This window comes from Scyliorhinus torazame, chromosome 24 (genome assembly GCF_047496885.1).
Source record: "Scyliorhinus torazame isolate Kashiwa2021f chromosome 24, sScyTor2.1, whole genome shotgun sequence".
NCBI lineage: Eukaryota > Metazoa > Chordata > Chondrichthyes > Carcharhiniformes > Scyliorhinidae > Scyliorhinus > Scyliorhinus torazame.
The window spans coordinates 14,797,609-14,821,773 of NC_092730.1; the positions used below are offsets into that span (position 1 = coordinate 14,797,609).

The 24,165-nt window shown below is 53.9% G+C and overlaps 1 protein-coding gene across 2 annotated transcripts in view; it reads left to right on the top strand.

Annotated features, from left to right (window-relative positions):
• LOC140399910 (mitogen-activated protein kinase kinase kinase 11-like) overlaps positions 1–24,165 on the top strand; it is a 108,177-nt gene that overhangs the window by 656 nt on the left and 83,356 nt on the right. For both annotated transcript variants that reach the window (XM_072489390.1, XM_072489389.1), the window contains exon 1: positions 1–1,258. This exon is cut by the window's left edge. In XM_072489390.1, coding sequence (XP_072345491.1) covers positions 304–1,258 — 955 coding nt within the window. In that variant the 5' untranslated portion in view covers positions 1–303. The remainder of the gene's footprint in view (positions 1,259–24,165) is intronic.

The following is a 24,165-nucleotide window of genomic DNA, read 5'->3' on the forward strand; positions in this document are numbered from 1 at the left end:
AGTTTGGGCTGGATTTTTTTTTTAACAGGGAACTAGAGCAGAGGGAGAGAGACACTTTTAAAAGAAAAAAGAATTTCTCTTCCTCGCCCCCAACCCCGGGCAGGATTGTAACTTGGTGCCCATTGGGGGAGCTCTACGGATCGCCAAAGTCCTCTTCAGTGTTGCCCAGAAATGGGCAATTCACACCTCTTTAACCTGTGATTATCCCGCTCTTCAATCGGACTGTCTGGACCTGTAAAGACTTAATTACCTGCAAAGACTCCCATTCAAGGTATCATCTTGCATCATTGACTTTGTCCGTATATGCTGTGTTTGTGGAACCCACCTCTTCACTTGCCCGAGGAAGGAGCTGCGCTCCGAAAGCTAGCGATTCGAAACGAAGCCCGGTGTTGTCAAACTTGTTACTGTGCCCACCCCGATAACTCTCGGTCAGGACCAGTTTGGTTCCCCGGATTTGGACAGCGATGTTGCTGCCCAGGTGAAGCGGGAAGGGGCACGTTGTCCGGGGGCGCCATGGTGGAACCGCATTGGAAAAACCTCTTCAGCAGGGGTTCCCTGAGCTCCTGGGGCTCGAGCCACCCCCACGGGGCCGGGAGCGCCTACGCCAACCCTGTCTGGACGGCCCTGTTTGACTACGAAGCCCACTGCAAGGACGAGCTGACCCTGCACAAGGGGGACCTGGTGGAGGTGCTGTCCAGGGACTCGGCCATCTCGGGCGACGAGGGCTGGTGGGCAGGGAAACTCCACAACAAGGTGGGCATCTTCCCCTCCAACTATGTCTCCCTCAAGCCGCCGGGGGGCTACGCCAAGCTGCCGGAGGTCGGGCCCGAGGAGCTGGCCAGCCCGGCCGAGGTGCCCTTCCGGGAGCTCACCCTCCAGGAGGTGATCGGGGTGGGGGGCTTCGGCAAGGTCTACCGGGGCACCTGGAAGGGGCAGCTGGTGGCGGTGAAGGCGGCCCGACAGGATCCCGACGAGGACATCAGCGCCACGGCGCAGAACGTCAAGCAGGAGGCCCGCCTCTTCGCCATGCTGGGCCACCCCAACATCATCGCCCTGCTGGGGGTGTGTCTACAGGAGCCCAACCTCTGCCTGATCATCGAGTACGCCTCCGGAGGACCCCTCAACCGGGCGCTGGCCGGCCGCCGGATCCCGCCGCACGTGCTGGTCAACTGGGCGGTGCAGATTGGCAAGGGCATGCAGTACCTCCACGACGGCGCCATCGTGCCCGTCATTCACCGCGACCTCAAGTCCAACAACGGTAAGACTTCCTCTTGGCTCTGCGCGGTGTCTAGCGGGCCCCACGGGCTAGGGCGTCACGCTGACCCGAACAGCATCAAAGGCCCTCGGACACGATGGAGAGGGGGGTTTGATCACAGCGCTCGCAGAAGGTTGAGGCATGCCACTCTGTGAGGCAGAGCGAGGGATTGGACAATCGGCCTTTCTTCTCCAGCAACCACAAAGGTGAAGCGGGAGATTTAATCGAGGTTTGCAAAATCAGTGAGGACTTGGGTACTGGGGACAGTTGGCAGGAGAGTGGCTAATCAGGGGACAGCAATTGAAGTGACAGACCCATCCCCACCAGTACTGTACCCCAGAGTTATACAGTGACAGACCCGTTCCCACCAGTACTGTACCCCAGTGTTATACAGTGACAGACCCGTCCCCACCAGTACTGTACCCCAGTGTTATACAGTGACAGACCCGTCCCCACCAGTACTGTACCCCAGTGTTATACAGTGACAGACCCATCCCCACCAGTACTGTACCCCAGTGTTATACAGTGACAGACCCGTCCCCACCAGTACTGTATCCCAGTGTTATACAGTGACAGACCCGTCCCCACCAGTACTGTACCCCAGTGTTATACAGTGACAGACCCGTCCCCACCAGTACTGTACCCCAGTGTTATACAGTGACAGACCCGTCCCCACCAATACTGTACCCCAGTGTTATACAGTGACAGACCCGTCCCCACCAGTACAGTACCCCAGTGTTATACAGTGACAGACCCGTCCCCACCAGTACTGTACCCCAGTGTTATACAGTGACAGACCCGTCCCCACCAGTACTGTCCCCCCTTGTTATACAGTGACAGACCCGTCCTCACCAGTACTGTACCCCAGTGTTATACAGTGACAGACCCGTCCCCACCAGTACTGTACCCAGTGTTATACAGTGACAGACCCGTCCCCACCAGTACTGTACCCCAGTGTTATACAGTGACAGACCCGTCCCCACCAGTACTGTATCCCAGTGTTATACAGTGACAGACCCGTCCCCACCAGTACTGTACCCCAGTGTTATACAGTGACAGGCCCGTCCCCACCAGTACTGTATCCCAGTGTTATACAGTGACAGACCCGTCCCCACCAGTACTGTACCCCAGTGTTATACAGTGACAGACCCGTCCCCACCAGTACTGTATCCCAGTGTTATACAGTGACAGATCCCTCCCCACCAGTACTGTACCCCAGTGTTATACAGTGACAGACCCGACCCTATCAGTACTGTACCCCAGTGTTGCACAGTGACAGACCCGTCCCCACCAGCACTGTACCCCAGTGTTATACAGTGACAGGCCCGTCCCCACCAGTACTGTACCCCAGTGTTATACAGTGACAGACCCGTCCCCACCAGTACTGTACCCCAGTGTTATACAGTGACTGACCAATCCCCAACAGTACTTTACCCCAGTGATATACAGTGACAGACCCATCCCCACCAGTACTGTACCACAGTGTTAAACAGTGACAGACCCGTCCCCACCAGTACTGTATCCCAGTGTTTTTCAGTGACAGACCCGTCCCCACCAGTCCTGTACCCCAGTGTTATACACTGATAGACCTGTCCCCACCAGTACTGTACCCCAGTGTTATACAGTGACAGATCCGTCCCCACCACTACTGTACCCCACAGTTATACACTGACAGACCCGTCCCCACCAATACTGTATCCCAGTGTTATACAGTGACAGACCCGTCCCCACCAGTACTGTACCCCAGTGTTATACAGTGACAGACCCCTCCCCACCAGTACTGTACCCCAGTGTTATACAGTGAAAGACCCGTCCTCACCAGTACTGTACCCCAGTGGTGCACAGTGATAGACCTGTCCCCACCAGTACTGTACCCCAGTGTTATACAGTGACGGACCCGTCCCCACCAGTACTGTACCCCAGTGTTATACAGTGACAGACCCGTCCCCACCAGTACTCTACCCCAGTGTGATACAGCGACAGACCCGTCCCCAACAGTACTGTACCCCAGTGTTATGCAGTGAAAGTCCCGTCCCGACGAGTACTGTACCCCAGTGTTATACAGTGACAGACCCGTCCCCACCAGTGCTGTACCCCAGTGTTATACAGTGACAGACCCGTCCCCACCAGTACTGTATCCCAGTGTTATACAGTGACAGATCCATCCCCACCAGAACTGTACCCCAGTGTTATACAGTGACAGACCCGTCCCCACCAGGACTGTACCACAGTGTTATACAGTGACAGACCCGTCCCCACCAGTACTGTATCCCAGTGTTATACAGTGACAGACCCATCCCCACCAGAACTGTACCCCAGTTTTATACAGTGACAGACCCGTACCCACCAGGACTGTACCCCAGTGTTATACAGTGACAGACCCGTCCCCACCAGTACTGTACCCCAGTGTTATACAGTGACAGACCCGTCCCCACCAGTAGTGTACCCCAGTGTTATACAGTGACAGACCCGTCCCCACCTGTACTGTAGCCCAGTGTTATACAGTGACAGACCCGTCCCCACCTGTACTGTACCCCAGTGTTATACAGTGACAGACCCGTCCCCACCAGTACTGTACCCCAGTGTTATACAGTGACAGACCCATCCCCACCAGAACTGTAGCCCAGTGTTATACAGTGACAGGCCCGTCCCCACCTGTACTGTAGCCCAGTGTTATACAGAGACTGACCTATCCCCACCAGAACTGTACCCAAGTGTTATACAGTGACAGACCCGTCCCCACCCGTACTGTACCCCAGTGTTATACAGTGACAGACCCGTCCCCACCAGGACTGTACCCCAGTGTTATACAGTGACAGACCCGTCCCCACCAGTACTGTACCCCAGTGTTATACAGTGACAGACCCGTCCCCACCAGTTCTATACCCCGGTGTTATACAGTGACAGACCTGTCCCCACCAGTACTGTACCCCAGTGTTATACAGTGACAGACCCGTCCCCACCAATACTGTACCCCAGTGTTATACAGTGACAGACCCGTCCCCACCAGTACTGTATCCCAGTGTCATACAGTGACAGACCCGTCCCCATCTGTACTGTACCCCAGTGTTATAATGACAGACCCGTCCCCACCAGTACTGTACCCCATAGTTATACAGTGACAGATCCGTCCCCACCAGTACTGTACTCCACAGTTATACACTGACAGACCCGTCCCCACCAGTACTGTACCCCAGTGGTGCACACTGATAGACCTGTCCCCACCAGTACTGTACCCCAGTGTTATACAGTGACAGACCCGTCCCCACCAGTTCTGTACCCCAGTGTTATACAGTGACAGACCTATCCCCACCAGTACTGTACCCCAGTGTTATACAGTGACAGACCCGTCCCCATCTGTACTGTACCCCAGTGTTATACAGTGACAGATCCGTCCCTACTACTACTGTACCCCACAGTTATACACTGACAGACCCGTCCCCACCAATACTGTATCCCAGTGTTATACAGTGACAGACCCGTCCCCACCAATACTGTATCCCAGTGTTATACAGTGAAAGACCCGTCCCCACCAGTACTGTACCCCAGTGTTCTACAGTGACAGACCCGTCCCCACCAGTACTGTATCCCAGTGTTATACAGTGACAGACCCATCCCCACCAGTACTGTACCCCAGTGTTATACAGTGACAGACCCATCCCCATCAGTACTGTACCCCAGTGTTATACAGTGACAGACCCGTCCCCACCAGTACTGTACCCCAGTGTTATACAGTGACAGACCCGTCCCCACCAGTACTGTACCCCTGTGTTATACACTGACAGACCCGTCCCCACCAGTACTGTACCCCTGTGTTATACAGTGACAGACCCGTCCCCACCAGTACTGTACCCCAGTGTTATACAGAGACAGACCCGTCCCCACCAGTACTGTACCCCAGTGTTATACAGTGACAGACCCATCCCCACCAGTACTGTACCACAGTGTTATACAGTGACAGACCCGTCCCCACCAGTACTGTACCCCAGTGTAATACAGTGACAGACCCGTCCCCACCAGTACTGTACCCCAGTATTATACAGCGACAGAGCCGTCCCCACCAGTACTGTACCCCAGTGTTATACAGTGACAGACCCGTCCCCACCAGTACTCTACCCCAGTGTTATACAGGGACAGACCCGTCCCCACCAGTACTGTACCCCAGTGTTAGACAGTGACAGACACGTCCCCACCAGTGCTGTATCCCAGTGTTATACAATGACAGACCCGTCCCCACCAGTACTGTACCCCAGTGGTATACAGTGACAGACCCATTCCCACCAGTACTCTACCCCAGTGTTATACAGAGACAGACCCGTCCCCACCAGTACTGTACCCCAGTGTTATACAATGAAAGACCCGTCCCCACCAGGACTGTACCCCAGTGTTATGCAGTGAAAGTCCCGTCCAGACCAGGACTGTACCCCAGTGTTATACAGTGACAGACCTATCCCCACCAGTACTGTATCCCAGTGTTATACAGTGACAGACCCGTCCCCACCAGGATTGTACCCCAGTGTTATACAGTGACAGACCCGTCCCCACCAGTACTGTACCCCAGTGTTATGCAGTGAAAGTCCCGTCCAGACCAGGACTGTACCCCAGTGTTATACAGTGACAGACCTATCCCCACCAGTACTGTATCTCAGTGTTATACAGTGACAGACCCGTCCCCACCAGTACTGTATCTCAGTGTTATACAGTGACAGACCCGTCCCCACCAGTACTGTATCTCAGTGTTATACAGTGACAGACCCGTCCCCACCAGTACTGTACCCCAGTGTTATACAGTGGCAGACCTGTCCCCACCAGTACTGTATCTCAGTGTTATACAGTGACAGACCTATCCCCACCAGTACTGTACCCCAGTGTTATACAGTGACAGACCCGTCCCCACCAGTACTGTACCCCAGTGTTATACAGTGACAGGGCCGTCCCCACCAGTACTGTACCCCAGTGTTATACAATGACAGACCCGTCCCCACCAGTACTGTACCCCAGTGTTACAATGACAGACCCGTCCCCACCAGTACTGTACCCCAGTGTTATACAGTGACAGACCCATCCCCACCAGTACTGTACCCCAGTGTTATAAAGTGACAGACCCGTCCCCACCAGTACTGTACCCCAGTGTTATACAGTGACAGGCCCGTCCTCACCAGTACTGTTCCCCAGTGTTATACAGTGACAGACCCGTCCCCACCAGTACTGTACCCCCGTGTTACAATGACAGACCAGTCCCCATCAGTACTGTACCCCAGTGTTATACAGTGACAGACCCGTCCCCACCAGTTCTGTACCCCAGTGTTGTACAGTGACAGACCAGCCCCCAACAGTACTGTATCCCAGTGTTATACAGTGACAGACCCGTCCCCACCAGTACTGTACCCCAGTGTTATACAGTGACAGACCCATCCCCACCAGTACTGTCCCCCACTGTTCTACAGTGACAGACCCGTCCCCACCAGTACTGTATCCCACTGTTATACAGTGACAGACCCATCCCCACCAGTACTGTACCCCAGTGTTATACAGTGACAGACCCATCCCCACCAGTACTGTACCCCAGTGTTATACAGTGACAGACCCGTCCCCACCAGTACTGTACCCCAGTGTTATACAGTGACAGACCCGTCCCCACCAGTACTGTACCCCTGTGTTAAACACTGACAGACCCGTCCCCACCAGTACTGTACCCCTGTGTTATACAGTGACAGACCCGTCCCCACCAGTACTGTACCCCAGTGTTATACAGTGAAAGACCTGTCCCCACCAGTACTGTACCCCATTGTTATACAGTGACAGACCCATCCCCACCAGGACTGTACCCCAGTGTTATGCAGTGAAAGTCCCGTCCAGACCAGGACTGTACCCCTGTGTTATACAGTGACAGACCTATCCCCACCAGTACTGTATCCCAGTGTTATACAGTGACAGACCCGTCCCCACCAGGATTGTACCCCAGTGTTATGCAGTGAAAGTCCCGTCCCGACCAGGACTGTACCCCAGCGTTATACAGTGACAGACCCGTCCCCACCAGTACTGTATCTCAGTGTTATACAGTGACAGACCCGTCCCCACCAGTACTGTACCCCAGTGTTATACAGTGACAGACCCGTCCCCACCAGTACTGTATCTCAGTGTTATACAGTGACAGACCCGTCCCCACCAGTACTGTATCTCCGTGTTATACAGTGACAGACCCGTCCCCACCAGTACTGTACCCCAGTGTTATACAGTGACAGACCCGTCCCCACCAGTACTGTATCTCAGTGTTATACAGTGACAGACCTATCCCCACCAGTACTGTACCCCAGTGTTATACAGTGACAGACCCGTCCCCACCAGTACTGTACCCCAGTGTTATACAGTGACAGGGCCCTCCCCACCAGTACTGTACCCCAGTGTTATACAGTGACAGACCCGTCCCCACCAGTACTGTACCCCAGTGTTACAATGACAGACCCGTCCCCACCAGTACTGTACCCCTGTGTTATACAGTGACAGACCCATCCCCACCAGTACTGTACCCCAGTGTTATACAGTGACAGGCCCGTCCTCACCAGTACTGTTCCCCAGTGTTATACAGTGACAGACCCGTCCCCACCAGTACTGTACCCCAGTGTTACAATGACAGACCAGTCCCCATCAGTACTGTACCCCAGTGTTATACAGTGACAGACCCGTCCCCACCAGTACTGTACCCCAGTGTTGTACAGTGACAGACCAGCCCCCAACAGTACTGTATCCCAGTGTTATACAGTGACAGACCCGTCCCCACCAGTACTGTACCCCAGTGTTAGACAATGACAGACCTATCCCCACCTGTACTGTACCCCAGTATTATACAGTGACAGACCCGTCCCCACCAATACTGTACCCCACTGTTGTACAGTGACAGACCCGTCCACACCAGTACTGTACCCCAGTGTTATACAGTGACAGGCCCGTCCCCACCAGTACTGTACCACAGTGTTACACAGTGACAGACCCGTCCCCACCTGTACTGTACCCCAGTGTTACAATGACAGACCCGTCCCTACCAGTACTGTACCCCAGTGTTATACAGTGACAGACCCGTCCCCATCAGTACTGTACCCCAGTGTTACAATGACAGACCAGTCCCCATCAGTACTGTACCCCAGTGTTATACAGTGACAGGCCCGTCCCCACCAGTACTGTACCCCAGTGTTACAATGACAGACCAGTCCACACCAGTACTGTACCCCAGTGTTATACAGTGACAGGCCCGTCCCCACCAGTACTGTACCCCAGTGTTACAATGACAGGCCCGTCCCCACCAGTACTGTACCACAGTGTTATACAGTGACAGACCCGTCCCCACCAGTACTGTACCCCAGTGTTGTACAGTGACAGACCCGTCCCCACCAGTACTGTACCCCAGTGTTGTACAGTGACAGACCAGCCCCCAACAGTCCTGTATCCCAGTGTTATACAGTGACAGACCCGTCCCCACCAGTACTGTACCCCAGTGTTAGACAGTGACAGACCCGTCCCCACCAGTACTGTACCCCAGTTTTACAGTGACAGACCCGTCCCCACCAGTACTGTACCCCAGTGTTGTACAGTGACAGACCAGCCCCCAACAGTACTGTATCCCAGTGTTATACAGTGACAGACCCGTCCCCATCAGTACTGTACCCCAGTGTTATACAGTGACAGACCCGTCCCCACCAGTACTGTACCCCAGTGTTGTACAGTGACAGACCAGCCCCCACCAGTACTGTATCCCAGTGTTATACAGTGACAGACCCGTCCCCACCAGTACTGTACCCCAGTGTTATACAGTGACAGACCCGTCCCCACCAGTACTGTACCCCAGTGTTATACAGTGACAGACCCGTCCCCACCAGTACTGTACCACAGTGTTATACAGTGACAGACCCGTCCCCACCAGTACTGTACCCCAGTGTTATACAGTGACAGACCCGTCCCCACCAGTACTGTATCCCAGTGTTATACAGTGACAGACCCGTCCCCACCAGTACTGTACCCCAGTGTTATACAGTGACAGACCCGTCCCCACCAGTACTGTACCCCAGTGTTATACAGTGACAGACCCGTCCCCACCAGTACTGTACCCCAGTGTTAGACAGTGACAGATCTGTCCCCACCTGTACTGTACCCCAGTGTTATACAGTGACAGACCCGTCCCCACCAGTACTGTACCCCACTGTTGTACAGTGAAAGACCCGTCCACACCAGTACTGTACCCCAGTGTTATACAGTGACAGGCCCGTCCCCACCAGTACTGTACCACAGTGTTACACAGTGACAGACCCGTCCCCACCTGTACTGTACCCCAGTGTTATACTGTGACAGGCCCGTCCCCACCAGTACTGTACCCCAGTGTTATACAGTGACAGACCCGTCCCCACCAGTACTGTACCCCAGTGTTATACAGTGACAGACCCATCCCCACCAGTACTGTACCCCAGTGTTATACAGTGACAGGCCCATCCCCACCAGTACTGTACCCCAGTGTTATACAGTGACAGACCCGTCCCCACCAGTACTGTACCCTAGTGTTATACAGTGACAGACCCGTCCCCACCAGTACTGTACCCCAGTGTTATACAGTGACAGACCCGTCCCCACCAGTACTGTACCCCAGTGTTATACAGTGACAGACCCGTCCCCACCAGTTCTGTACCCCAGTGTTATACAGTGACAGACCCGTCCCCACCAGTACTGTACCCCAGTGTTATACAGTGACAGACCCGTCCCCATCTGTACTGTACCCCAGTGTTATAATGACAGACCCGTCCCCACCAGTACTGTACCCCATAGTTATACAGTGACAGATCCGTCCCCACCAGTACTGTACCCCACAGTTATACACTGACAGACCCGTCCCCACCAGTACTGCACCCCAGTGGTGCACACTGATAGACCTGTCCCCACCAGTACTGTACCCCAGTGTTATACAGTGACAGACCCGTCCCCACCAGCTCTGTACCCCAGTGTTATACTGTGACAGACCTATCCCCACCAGTACTGTACCCCAGTGTTATACAGTGACAGACCCGTCCCCACCAGTGCTGTACCCCAGTGTTATACAGTGACAGACCCGTCCCCACCAGTACTGTATCCCAGTGTTATACAGTGACAGATCCATCCCCACCAGAACTGTACCCCAGTGTTATACAGTGACAGACCCGTCCCCACCAGGACTGTACCACAGTGTTATACAGTGACAGACCCGTCCCCACCAGTACTGTATCCCAGTGTTATACAGTGACAGACCCATCCCCACCAGAACTGTACCCCAGTTTTATACAGTGACAGACCCGTACCCACCAGGACTGTACCCCAGTGTTATACAGTGACAGACCCGTCCCCACCAGTACTGTACCCCAGTGTTATACAGTGACAGACCCGTCCCCACCAGTAGTGTACCCCAGTGTTATACAGTGACAGACCCGTCCCCAACTGTACTGTAGCCCAGTGTTATACAGTGACAGACCCGTCCCCACCTGTACTGTACCCCAGTGTTATACAGTGACAGACCCGTCCCCACCAGTACTGTACCCCAGTGTTATACAGTGACAGACCCATCCCCACCAGAACTGTACCCCAGTGTTATACAGTGACAGGCCCGTCCCCACCTGTACTGTAGCCCGGTGTTATACAGAGACTGACCTATCCCCACCAGAACTGTACCCCAGTGTTATACAGTGACAGACCCGTCCCCACCAGTACTGTACCCCAGTGTTATACAGTGACAGACCCGTCCCCACCAGGACTGTACCCCAGTGTTATACAGTGACAGACCCGTCCCCACCAGTACTGTACCCCAGTGTTATACAGTGACAGACCCGTCCCCACCAGTTCTGTACCCCGGTGTTATACAGTGACAGACCCGTCCCCACCAGTACAGTACCCCAGTGTTATACAGTGACAGACCCGTCCCCATCTGTACTGTACCCCAGTGTTATAATGACAGACCCGTCCCCACCAGTACTGTACCCCATAGTTATACAGTGACAGATCCGTCCCCACCAGTACTGTACTCCACAGTTATACACTGACAGACCCGTCCACACCAGTACTGTACCCCAGTGGTGCACACTGATAGACCTGTCCCCACCAGTACTGTACCCCAGTGTTATACAGTGACAGACCCGTCCCCACCAGTTCTGTACCCCAGTGTTATACAGTGAGAGACCTATCCCCACCAGTACTGTACCCCAGTGTTATACAGTGACAGACCCGTCCCCATCTGTACTGTACCCCAGTGTTATACAGTGACAGATCCGTCCCTACTACTACTGTACCCCACAGTTATACACTGACAGACCCGTCCCCACCAATACTGTATCCCAGTGTTATACAGTGACAGACCCGTCCCCACCAATACTGTATCCCAGTGTTATACAGTGAAAGACCCGTCCCCACCAGTACTGTACCCCAGTGTTCTACAGTGACAGACCCGTCCCCACCAGTACTGTATCCCAGTGTTATACAGTGACAGACCCATCCCCACCAGTACTGTAGCCCAGTGTTATACAGTGACAGACCCATCCCCATCAGTACTGTACCCCAGTGTTATACAGTGACAGACCCGTCCCCACCAGTACTGTACCCCAGTGTTATACAGTGACAGACACGTCCCCACCAGTACTGTACCCCTGTGTTATACACTGACAGACCCGTCCCCACCAGTACTGTACCCCTGTGTTATACAGTGACAGACCCGTCCCCACCAGTACTGTACCCCAGTGTTATACAGAGACAGTCCCGTCCCCACCAGTACTGTACCCCAGTGTTATACAGTGACAGACCCATCCCCACCAGTACTGTACCCCAGTGTTATACAGTGACAGACCCGTCCCCACCAGTACTGTACCCCAGTATTATACAGCGACAGACCCGTCCCCACCAGTACTGTACCCCAGTGTTATACAGTGACAGACCCGTCCCCACCAGTACTCTACCCCAGTGTTATACAGGGACAGACGCGTCCCCACCAGTACTGTACCCCAGTGTTAGACAGTGACAGACACGTCCCCACCAGTACTGTATCCCAGTGTTATACAATGACAGACCCGTCCCCACCAGTACTGTACCCCAGTGTTAGACAGTGACAGACCTATCCCCACCAGTACTGTACCCCAGTGTTATACAGTGACAGACCCGTCCCCACCAGTGCTGTACCCCAGTGTTATACAGTGACAGACCCGTCCCCACCAGTACTGTATCCCAGTGTTATACAGTGACAGATCCATCCCCACCAGAACTGTACCCCAGTGTTATACAGTGACAGACCCGTCCCCACCAGGACTGTACCACAGTGTTATACAGTGACAGACCCGTCCCCACCAGTACTGTATCCCAGTGTTATACAGTGACAGACCCATCCCCACCAGAACTGTACCCCAGTTTTATACAGTGACAGACCCGTACCCACCAGGACTGTACCCCAGTGTTATACAGTGACAGACCCGTCCCCATCAGTACTGTACCCCAGTGTTATACAGTGACAGACCCGTCCCCACCAGTAGTGTACCCCAGTGTTATACAGTGACAGACCCGTCCCCACCTGTACTGTAGCCCAGTGTTATACAGTGACAGACCCGTCCCCACCTGTACTATACCCCAGTGTTATACAGTGATAGACCCGTCCCCACCAGTACTGTACCCCAGTGTTATACAGTGGCAGACCCATCCCCACCAGAACTGTACCCCAGTGTTATACAGTGACAGGCCCCTCCCCACCTGTACTGTAGCCCAGTGTTATACAGAGACTGACCTATCCCCACCAGAACTGTACCCCAGTGTTATACAGTGACAGACCCGTCCCCACCAGTACTGTACCCCAGTGTTATACAGTGACAGACCCGTCCCCACCAGGACTGTACCCCAGTGTTATACAGTGACAGACCCGTCCCCACCAGTACTGTACCCCAGTGTTATACAGTGACAGACCAGTCCCCATCAGTACTGTACCCCAGTGTTATACAGTGACAGACCCGTCCCCACCAGTACTGTACCCCAGTGTTGTACAGTGACAGACCAGCCCCCAACAGTACTGTATCCCAGTGTTATACAGTGACAGACCCGTCCCCACCAGTACTGTACCCCAGTGTTAGACAATGACAGACCTATCCCCACCTGTACTGTACCCCAGTATTATACAGTGACAGACCCGTCCCCACCAATACTGTACCCCACTGTTGTACAGTGACAGACCCGTCCACACCAGTACTGTACCCCAGTGTTATACAGTGACAGGCCCGTCCCCACCAGTACTGTACCACAGTGTTACACAGTGACAGACCCGTCCCCACCTGTACTGTACCCCAGTGTTACAATGACAGACCCGTCCCTACCAGTACTGTACCCCAGTGTTATACAGTGACAGACCCGTCCCCATCAGTACTGTACCCCAGTGTTACAATGACAGACCAGTCCCCATCAGTACTGTACCCCAGTGTTATACAGTGACAGGCCCGTCCCCACCAGTACTGTACCCCAGTGTTACAATGACAGACCAGTCCACACCAGTACTGTACCCCAGTGTTATACAGTGACAGGCCCGTCCCCACCAGTACTGTACCCCAGTGTTACAATGACAGGCCCGTCCCCACCAGTACTGTACCACAGTGTTATACAGTGACAGACCCGTCCCCACCAGTACTGTACCCCAGTGTTGTACAGTGACAGACCCGTCCCCACCAGTACTGTACCCCAGTGTTGTACAGTGACAGACCAGCCCCCAACAGTCCTGTATCCCAGTGTTATACAGTGACAGACCCGTCCCCACCAGTACTGTACGCCAGTGTTAGACAGTGACAGACCCGTCCCCACCAGTACTGTACCCCAGTTTTACAGTGACAGACCCGTCCCCACCAGTACTGTACCCCAGTGTTGTACAGTGACAGACCAGCCCCCAACAGTACTGTATCCCAGTGTTATACAGTGACAGACCCGTCCCCATCAGTACTGTACCCCAGTGTTATACAGTGACAGACCCGTCCCCACCAGTACTGTACCCCAGTGTTGTACAGTGACAGACCAGCCCCCACCAGTACTGTATCCCAGTGTTATACAGTGACAGACCCGTCCCCACCAGTACTGTACCCCAGTGTTATACAGTGACAGACCCGTCCCCACCAGTACTGTACCCCAGTGTTATACAGTGACAGACCCGTCCCCACCAGTACTGTACCACAGTGTTATACAGTGACAGACCCGTCCCCACCAGTACTGTACCCCAGTGTTATACAGTGACAGACCCGTCCCCACCAGTACTGTATCCCAGTGTTATACAGTGACAGACCCGTCCCCACCAGTACTGTACCCCAGTGTTATACAGTGACAGACCCGTCCCCACCAGTACTGTACCCCAGTGTTATACAGTGACAGACCCGTCCCCACCAGTACTGTACCCCAGTGTTAGACAGTGACAGATCTGTCCCCACCTGTACTGTACCCCAGTGTTATACAGTGACAGACCCGTCCCCACCAGTGCTGTACCCCACTGTTGTACAGTGAAAGACCCGTCCACACCAGTACTGTACCCCAGTGTTATACAGTGACAGGCCCGTCCCCACCAGTACTGTACCACAGTGTTACACAGTGACAGACCCGTCCCCACCTGTACTGTACCCCAGTGTTATACTGTGACAGGCCCGTCCCCACCAGTACTGTACCCCAGTGTTATACAGTGACAGACCCGTCCCCACCAGTACTGTACCCCAGTGTTATACAGTGACAGACCCATCCCCACCAGTACTGTACCCCAGTGTTATACAGTGACAGGCCCATCCCCACCAGTACTGTACCCCAGTGTTATACAGTGACAGACCCGTCCCCACCAGTACTGTACCCTAGTGTTATACAGTGACAGACCCGTCCCCACCAGTACTGTACCCCAGTGTTATACAGTGACAGACCCGTCCCCACCAGTACTGTACCCCAGTGTTATACAGTGACAGACCCGTCCCCACCAGTTCTGTACCCCAGTGTTATACAGTGACAGACCCGTCCCCACCAGTACTGTACCCCAGTGTTATACAGTGACAGACCCGTCCCCATCTGTACTGTACCCCAGTGTTATAATGACAGACCCGTCCCCACCAGTACTGTACCCCATAGTTATACAGTGACAGATCCGTCCCCACCAGTACTGTACCCCACAGTTATACACTGACAGACCCGTCCCCACCAGTACTGCACCCCAGTGGTGCACACTGATAGACCTGTCCCCACCAGTACTGTACCCCAGTGTTATACAGTGACAGACCCGTCCCCACCAGCTCTGTACCCCAGTGTTATACAGTGACAGACCTATCCCCACCAGTACTGTACCCCAGTGTTATACAGTGACAGACCCGTCCCCACCAGTGCTGTACCCCAGTGTTATACAGTGACAGACCCGTCCCCACCAGTACTGTATCCCAGTGTTATACAGTGACAGATCCATCCCCACCAGAACTGTACCCCAGTGTTATACAGTGACAGACCCGTCCCCACCAGGACTGTACCACAGTGTTATACAGTGACAGACCCGTCCCCACCAGTACTGTATCCCAGTGTTATACAGTGACAGACCCATCCCCACCAGAACTGTACCCCAGTTTTATACAGTGACAGACCCGTACCCACCAGGACTGTACCCCAGTGTTATACAGTGACAGACCCGTCCCCACCAGTACTGTACCCCAGTGTTATACAGTGACAGACCCGTCCCCACCAGTAGTGTACCCCAGTGTTATACAGTGACAGACCCGTCCCCACCTGTACTGTAGCCCAGTGTTATACAGTGACAGACCCGTCCCCACCTGTACTGTACCCCAGTGTTATACAGTGACAGACCCGTCCCCACCAGTACTGTACCCCAGTGTTATACAGTGACAGACCCATCCCCACCAGAACTGTACCCCAGTGTTATACAGTGACAGGCCCGTCCCCACCTGTACTGTAGCCCGGTGTTATACAGAGACTGACCTATCCCCACCAGAACTGTACCCCAGTGTTATACAGTGACAGACCCGTCCCCACCAGTACTGTACCCCAGTGTTATACAGTGACAGACCCGTCCCCACCAGGACTGTACCCCAGTGTTATACAGTGACAGACCCGTCCCCACCAGTACTGTACCCCAGTGTTATACAGTGACAGACCCGTCCCCACCAGTTCTGTACCCCGGTGTTATACAGTGACAGACCCGTCCCCACCAGTACTGTACCCCAGTGTTATACAGTGACAGACCCGTCCCCACCAGTTCTGTACCCCAGTGTTATACAGTGACAGACCCGTCCCCATCTGTACTGTACCCCAGTGTTATAATGACAGACCCGTCCCCACCAGTACTGTACCCCATAGTTATACAGTGACAGATCCGTCCCCACCAGTACTGTACTCCACAGTTATACACTGACAGACCCGTCCACACCAGTACTGTACCCCAGTGGTGCACACTGATAGACCTGTCCCCACCAGTACTGTACCCCAGTGTTATACAGTGACAGACCCGTCCCCACCAGTTCTGTACCCCAGTGTTATACAGTGAGAGACCTATCCCCACCAGTACTGTACCCCAGTGTTATACAGTGACAGACCCGTCCCCATCTGTACTGTACCCCAGTGTTATACAGTGACAGATCCGTCCCTACTACTACTGTACCCCACAGTTATACACTGACAGACCCGTCCCCACCAATACTGTATCCCAGTGTTATACAGTGACAGACCCGTCCCCACCAATACTGTATCCCAGTGTTATACAGTGAAAGACCCGTCCCCACCAGTACTGTACCCCAGTGTTCTACAGTGACAGACCCGTCCCCACCAGTACTGTATCCCAGTGTTATACAGTGACAGACCCATCCCCACCAGTACTGTAGCCCAGTGTTATACAGTGACAGACCCATCCCCATCAGTACTGTACCCCAGTGTTATACAGTGACAGACCCGTCCCCACCAGTACTGTACCCCAGTGTTATACAGTGACAGACCCGTCCCCACCAGTACTGTACCCCTGTGTTATACACTGACAGACCCGTCCCCACCAGTACTGTACCCCTGTGTTATACAGTGACAGACCCGTCCCCACCAGTACTGTACCCCAGTGTTATACAGAGACAGTCCCGTCCCCACCAGTACTGTACCCCAGTGTTATACAGTGACAGACCCATCCCCACCAGTACTGTACCCCAGTGTTATACAGTGACAGACCCGTCCCCACCAGTACTGTACCCCAGTATTATACAGCGACAGACCCGTCCCCACCAGTACTGTACCCCAGTGTTATACAGTGACAGACCCGTCCCCACCAGTACTCTACCCCAGTGTTATACAGGGACAGACGCGTCCCCACCAGTACTGTACCCCAGTGTTAGACAGTGACAGACACGTCCCCACCAGTACTGTATCCCAGTGTTATACAATGACAGACCCGTCCCCACCAGTACTGTACCCCAGTGTTAGACAGTGACAGACCTATCCCCACCAGTACTGTACCCCAGTGTTATACAGTGACAGACCCGTCCCCACCAGTGCTGTACCCCAGTGTTATACAGTGACAGACCCGTCCCCACCAGTACTGTATCCCAGTGTTATACAGTGACAGATCCATCCCCACCAGAACTGTACCCCAGTGTTATACAGTGACAGACCCGTCCCCACCAGGACTGTACCACAGTGTTATACAGTGACAGACCCGTCCCCACCAGTACTGTATCCCAGTGTTATACAGTGACAGACCCATCCCCACCAGAACTGTACCCCAGTTTTATACAGTGACAGACCCGTACCCACCAGGACTGTACCCCAGTGTTATACAGTGACAGACCCGTCCCCATCAGTACTGTACCCCAGTGTTATACAGTGACAGACCCGTCCCCACCAGTAGTGTATCCCAGTGTTATACAGTGACAGACCCGTCCCCACCTGTACTGTAGCCCAGTGTTATACAGTGACAGACCCGTCCCCACCTGTACTGTACCCCAGTGTTATACAGTGATAGACCCGTCCCCACCAGTACTGTACCCCAGTGTTATACAGTGGCAGACCCATCCCCACCAGAACTGTACCCCAGTGTTATACAGTGACAGGCCCCTCCCCACCTGTACTGTAGCCCAGTGTTATACAGAGACTGACCTATCCCCACCAGAACTGTACCCCAGTGTTATACAGTGACAGACCCGTCCCCACCAGTACTGTACCCCAGTGTTATACAGTGACAGACCCGTCCCCACCAGGACTGTACCCCAGTGTTATACAGTGACAGACCCGTCCCCACCAGTACTGTACCCCAGTGTTATACAGTGACAGACCCGTCCCCACCAGTTCTGTACCCCGGTGTTATACAGTGACAGACCCGTCCCCACCAGTACAGTACCCCAGTGTTATACAGTGACAGACCCGTCCCCATCTGTACTGTACCCCAGTGTTATAATGACAGACCCGTCCCCACCAGTACTGTACCCCATAGTTATACAGTGACAGATCCGTCCCCACCAGTACTGTACTCCACAGTTATACACTGACAGACCCGTCCCCACCAGTACTGTACCCCAGTGGTGCACACTGATAGACCTGTCCCCACCAGTACTGTACCCCAGTGTTATACAGTGACAGACCCGTCCCCACCAGTTCTGTACCCCAGTGTTATACAGTGACAGACCGATCCCCACCAGTACTGTACCCCAGTGTTATACAGTGACAGACCCGTCCCCATCTGTACTGTACCCCAGTGTTATACAGTGACAGATCCGTCCCTACTACTACTGTACCCCACAGTTATACACTGACAGACCCGTCCCCACCAATACTGTATCCCAGTGTTATACAGTGACAGACCCGTCCCCACCAATACTGTATCCCAGTGTTATACAGTGAAAGACCCGTCCCCACCAGTACTGTACCCCAGTGTTCTACAGTGACAGACCCGTCCCCACCAGTACTGTATCCCAGTGTTATACAGTGACAGACCCATCCCCACCAGTACTGTACCCCTGTGTTATACACTGACAGACCCGTCCCCACCAGTACTGTACCCCTGTGTTTTTCAGTGACAGACCCGTCCCCACCAGTACTGTACCCCAGTGTTATACAGAGACAGTCCCGTCCCCACCAGTACTGTACCCCAGTGTTATACAGTGACAGACCCATCCCCACCAGTACTGTACCCCAGTGTTATACAGTGACAGACCCGTCCCCACCAGTACTGTACCCCAGTGTAATACAGTGACAGACCCGTCCCCACCAGTACTGTACCCCAGTATTATACAGCGACAGACCCGTCCCCACCAGTACTGTACCCCAGTGTTATACAGTGACAGACCCGTCCCCACCAGTACTCTACTCCAGTGTTATACAGGGACAGACGCGTCCCCACCAGTACTGTACCCCAGTGTTAGACAGTGACAGACACGTCCCCACCAGTACTGTATCCCAGTGTTATACAATGACAGACCCGTCCCCACCAGTACTGTACCTCAGTGGTATACAGTGACAGACCCATTCCCACCAGTACTCTACCCCAGTGTTATACAGAGACAGACCCGTCCCCACCAGTACTGTACCCCAGTGTTATACAGTGAAAGACCCGTCCCCACCAGGACTGTACCCCAGTGTTATGCAGTGAAAGTCCCGTCCAGACCAGGACTGTACCCCAGTGTTATACAATGACAGACCTATCCCCACCAGTACTGTATCCCAGTGTTATACAGTGACAGACCCGTCCCCACCAGGATTGTATCCCAGTGTTATACAGTGACAGACCCGTCCCCACCAGTACTGTACCCCAGTGTTATGCAGTGAAAGTCCCGTCCCGACCAGGACTGTACCCCAGTGTTATACAGTGACAGACCCGTCCCCACCAGTACTGTATCTCAGTGTTATACAGTGACAGACCCGTCCCCACCAGTACTGTACCCCAGTGTTATACAGTGACAGACCCGTCCCCACCAGTACTGTATCTCAGTGTTATACAGTGACAGACCCGTCCCCACCAGTACTGTATCTCAGTGTTATACAGTGACAGACCCGCCCCCACCAGTACTGTACCCCAGTGTTATACAGTGGCAGACCTGTCCCCACCAGTACTGTATCTCAGTGTTATACAGTGACAGACCTATCCCCACCAGTACTGTACCCCAGTGTTATACAGTGACAGACCCGTCCCCACAAGTACTGTACCCCAGTGTTATACAGTGACAGGGCCGTCCCCACCATTACTGTACCCCAGTGTTATACAGTGACAGACCCATCCCCACCAGTACTGTACCCCAGTGTTATAAAGTGACAGACCTGTCCCCACCAGTACTGTACCCCAGTGTTATACAGTGACAGGCCCGTCCTCACCAGTACTGTTCCCCAGTGTTATACAGTGACAGACCCGTCCCCACCAGTACTGTACCCCAGTGTTACAATGACAGACCAGTCCCCATCAGTACTGTACCCCAGTGTTATACAGTGACAGACCCGTCCCCACCAGTACTGTACCCCAGTGTTGTACAGTGACAGACCAGCCCCCAACAGTACTGTATCCCAGTGTTATACAGTGACAGACCCGTCCCCACCAGTACTGTACCCCAGTGTTAGACAGTGACAGACCTGTCCCCACCGGTACTGTACCCAGTGTTATACAGTGACAGACCCATCCCCACCAGTACTGTCCCCCACTGTTCTACAGTGACAGACCCGTCCCCACCAGTACTGTATCCCACTGTTATACAGTGACAGACCCATCCCCACCAGTACTGTACCCCAGTGTTATACAGTGACAGACCCATCCCCACCAGTACTGTACCCCAGTGTTATACAGTGACAGACCCGTCCCCACCAGTACTGTACCCCAGTGTTATACAGTGACAGACCCGTCCCCACCAGTACTGTACCCCTGTGTTAAACACTGACAGACCCGTCCCCACCAGTACTGTACCCCTGTGTTATACAGTGACAGACCCGTCCCCACCAGTACTGTACCCCAGTGTTATACAGTGAAAGACCCGTCCCCACTAGTACTGTACCCCAATGGTGCACAGTGATAGACCTGTCCCCACCAGTACTGTACCCCAGTGTTATACAGTGACAGACCCATCCCCACCAGGACTGTACCCCAGTGTTATGCAGTGAAAGTCCCGTCCAGACCAGGACTGTACCCCAGTGTTATACAGTGACAGACCTATCCCCACCAGTACTGTATCCCAGTGTTATACAGTGACAGACCCGTCCCCACCAGGATTGTACCCCAGTGTTATGCAGTGAAAGTCCCGTCCCGACCAGGACTGTACCCCAGCGTTATACAGTGACAGACCCGTCCCCACCAGTACTATACCCCAGTGTTATACAGTGACAGACCCGTCCCCACCAGTACTGTACCCCAGTGTTATACAGTGACAGACCCGTCCCCACCAGTACTGTATCTCAGTGTTATACAGTGACAGACCCGTCCCCACCAGTACTGTATCTCAGTGTTATACAGTGACAGACCCGTCCCCACCAGTACTGTACCCCAGTGTTATACAGTGACAGACCCGTCCCCACCAGTACTGTATCTCAGTGTTATACAGTGACAGACCTATCCCCACCAGTACTGTACCCCAGTGTTATACAGTGACAGACCCGTCCCCACCAGTACTGTACCCCAGTGTTATACAGTGACAGGGCCGTCCCCACCAGTACTGTACCCCAGTGTTATACAGTGACAGACCCGTCCCCACCAGTACTGTACCCCAGTGTTACAATGACAGACCCGTCCCCACCAGTACTGTACCCCTGTGTTATACAGTGACAGACCCATCCCCACCAGTACTGTACCCCAGTGTTATACAGTGACAGGCCCGTCCTCACCAGTACTGTTCCCCAGTGTTATACAGTGACAGACCCGTCCCCACCAGTACTGTACCCCAGTGTTACAATGACAGACCAGTCCCCATCAGTACTGTACCCCAGTGTTATACAGTGACAGACCCGTCCCCACCAGTACTGTACCCCAGTGTTGTACAGTGACAGACCAGCCCCGAACAGTACTGTATCCCTGTGTTATACAGTGACAGACCCGTCCCCACCAGTACTGTACCCCAGTGTTAGACAGTGACAGACCTGTCCCCACCTGTACTGTACCCCAGTGTTATACAGTGACAGACCCGTCCCCACCAATACTGTACCCCACTGTTGTACAGTGACAGACCCGTCCACACCAGTACTGTACCCCAGTGTTATACAGTGACAGGCCCGTCCCCACCAGTACTGTACCACAGTGTTACACAGTGACAGACCCGTCCCCACCTGTACTGTACCCCAGTGTTACAATGACAGACCCGTCCCTACCAGTACTGGACCCCAGTGTTATACAGTGACAGACCCGTCCCCATCAGTACTGTACCCCAGTGTTACAATGACAGACCAGTCCCCATCAGTACTGTACCCCAGTGTTATACAGTGACAGGCCTGTCCCCACCAGTACTGTACCCCAGTGTTACAATGACAGACCAGTCCCCATCAGTACTGTACCCCAGTGTTATACAGTGACAGGCCCGTCCCCACCAGTACTGTACCCCAGTGTTACAATGACAGACCAGTCCACACCAGTACTGTACCCCAGTGTTATACAGTGACAGGCCCGTCCCCACCAGTACTGTACCCCAGTGTTACAATGACAGGCCCGTCCCCACCAGTACTGTACCACAGTGTTATACAGTGACAGACCCGTCCCCACCAGTACTGTACCCCAGTGTTGTACAGTGACAGACCCGTCCCCACCAGTACTGTACCCCAGTGTTATACAGTGACAGACCCGTCCCCACCAGTACTGTATCCCAGTGTTATACAGTGACAGACCCGTCCCCACCAGTACTGTACCCCAGTGTTATACAGTGACAGACCCGTCCACACCAGTACTGTACCTCAGTGTTAGACAGTGACAGACCCGTCCCCACCAGTACTGTACCCCAGTTTTACAATGACAGACCAGTCCCCATCAGTACTGTACCCCAGTGTTATACAGTGACAGACCCGTCCCCACCAGTACTGTACCCCAGTGTTGTACAGTGACAGACCAGCCCCCACCAGTACTGTATCCCAGTGTTATACAGTGACAGACCCGTCCCCACCAGTACTGTACCCCAGTGTTATACAGTGACAGACCCGTCCCCACCAGTACTGTACCCCAGTGTTATACAGTGACAGACCCGTCCCCACCAGTACTGTACCACAGTGTTATACAGTGACAGACCCGTCCCCACCAGTACTGTACCCCAGTGTTATACAGTGACAGACCCGTCCCCACCAGTACTCTATCCCAGTGTTATACAGTGACAGACCCGTCCCCACCAGTACTGTGCCCCAGTGTTATACAGTGACAGACCCGTCCCCACCAGTACTGTACCCCAGTGTTATACAGTGACAGACCCGTCCCCACCAGTACTGTACCCCAGTGTTAGACAGTGACAGATCTGTCCCCACCTGTACTGTACCCCAGTGTTATACAGTGACAGATCCGTCCCCACCAGTACTGTACCCCACTGTTGTACAGTGACAGACCCGTCCACACCAGTACTGTACCCCAGTGTTATACAGTGACAGGCCCGTCCCCACCAGTACTGTACCACAGTGTTACACAGTGACAGACCCGTCCCCACCTGTACTGTACCCCAGTGTTATACTGTGACAGGCCCGTCCCCACCAGTACTGTACCCCAGTGTTATACAGTGACAGACCCGTCCCCACCAGTACTGTACCCCAGTGTTATACAGTGACAGACCCATCCCCACCAGTACTGTACCCCAGTGTTATACAGTGACAGGCCCATCCCCACCAGTACTGTACCCCAGTGTTATACAGTGACAGACCCGTCCCCACCAGTACTGTACCCTAGTGTTATACAGTGACAGACCCGTCCCCACCAGTACTGTACCCCAGTGTTATACAGTGAC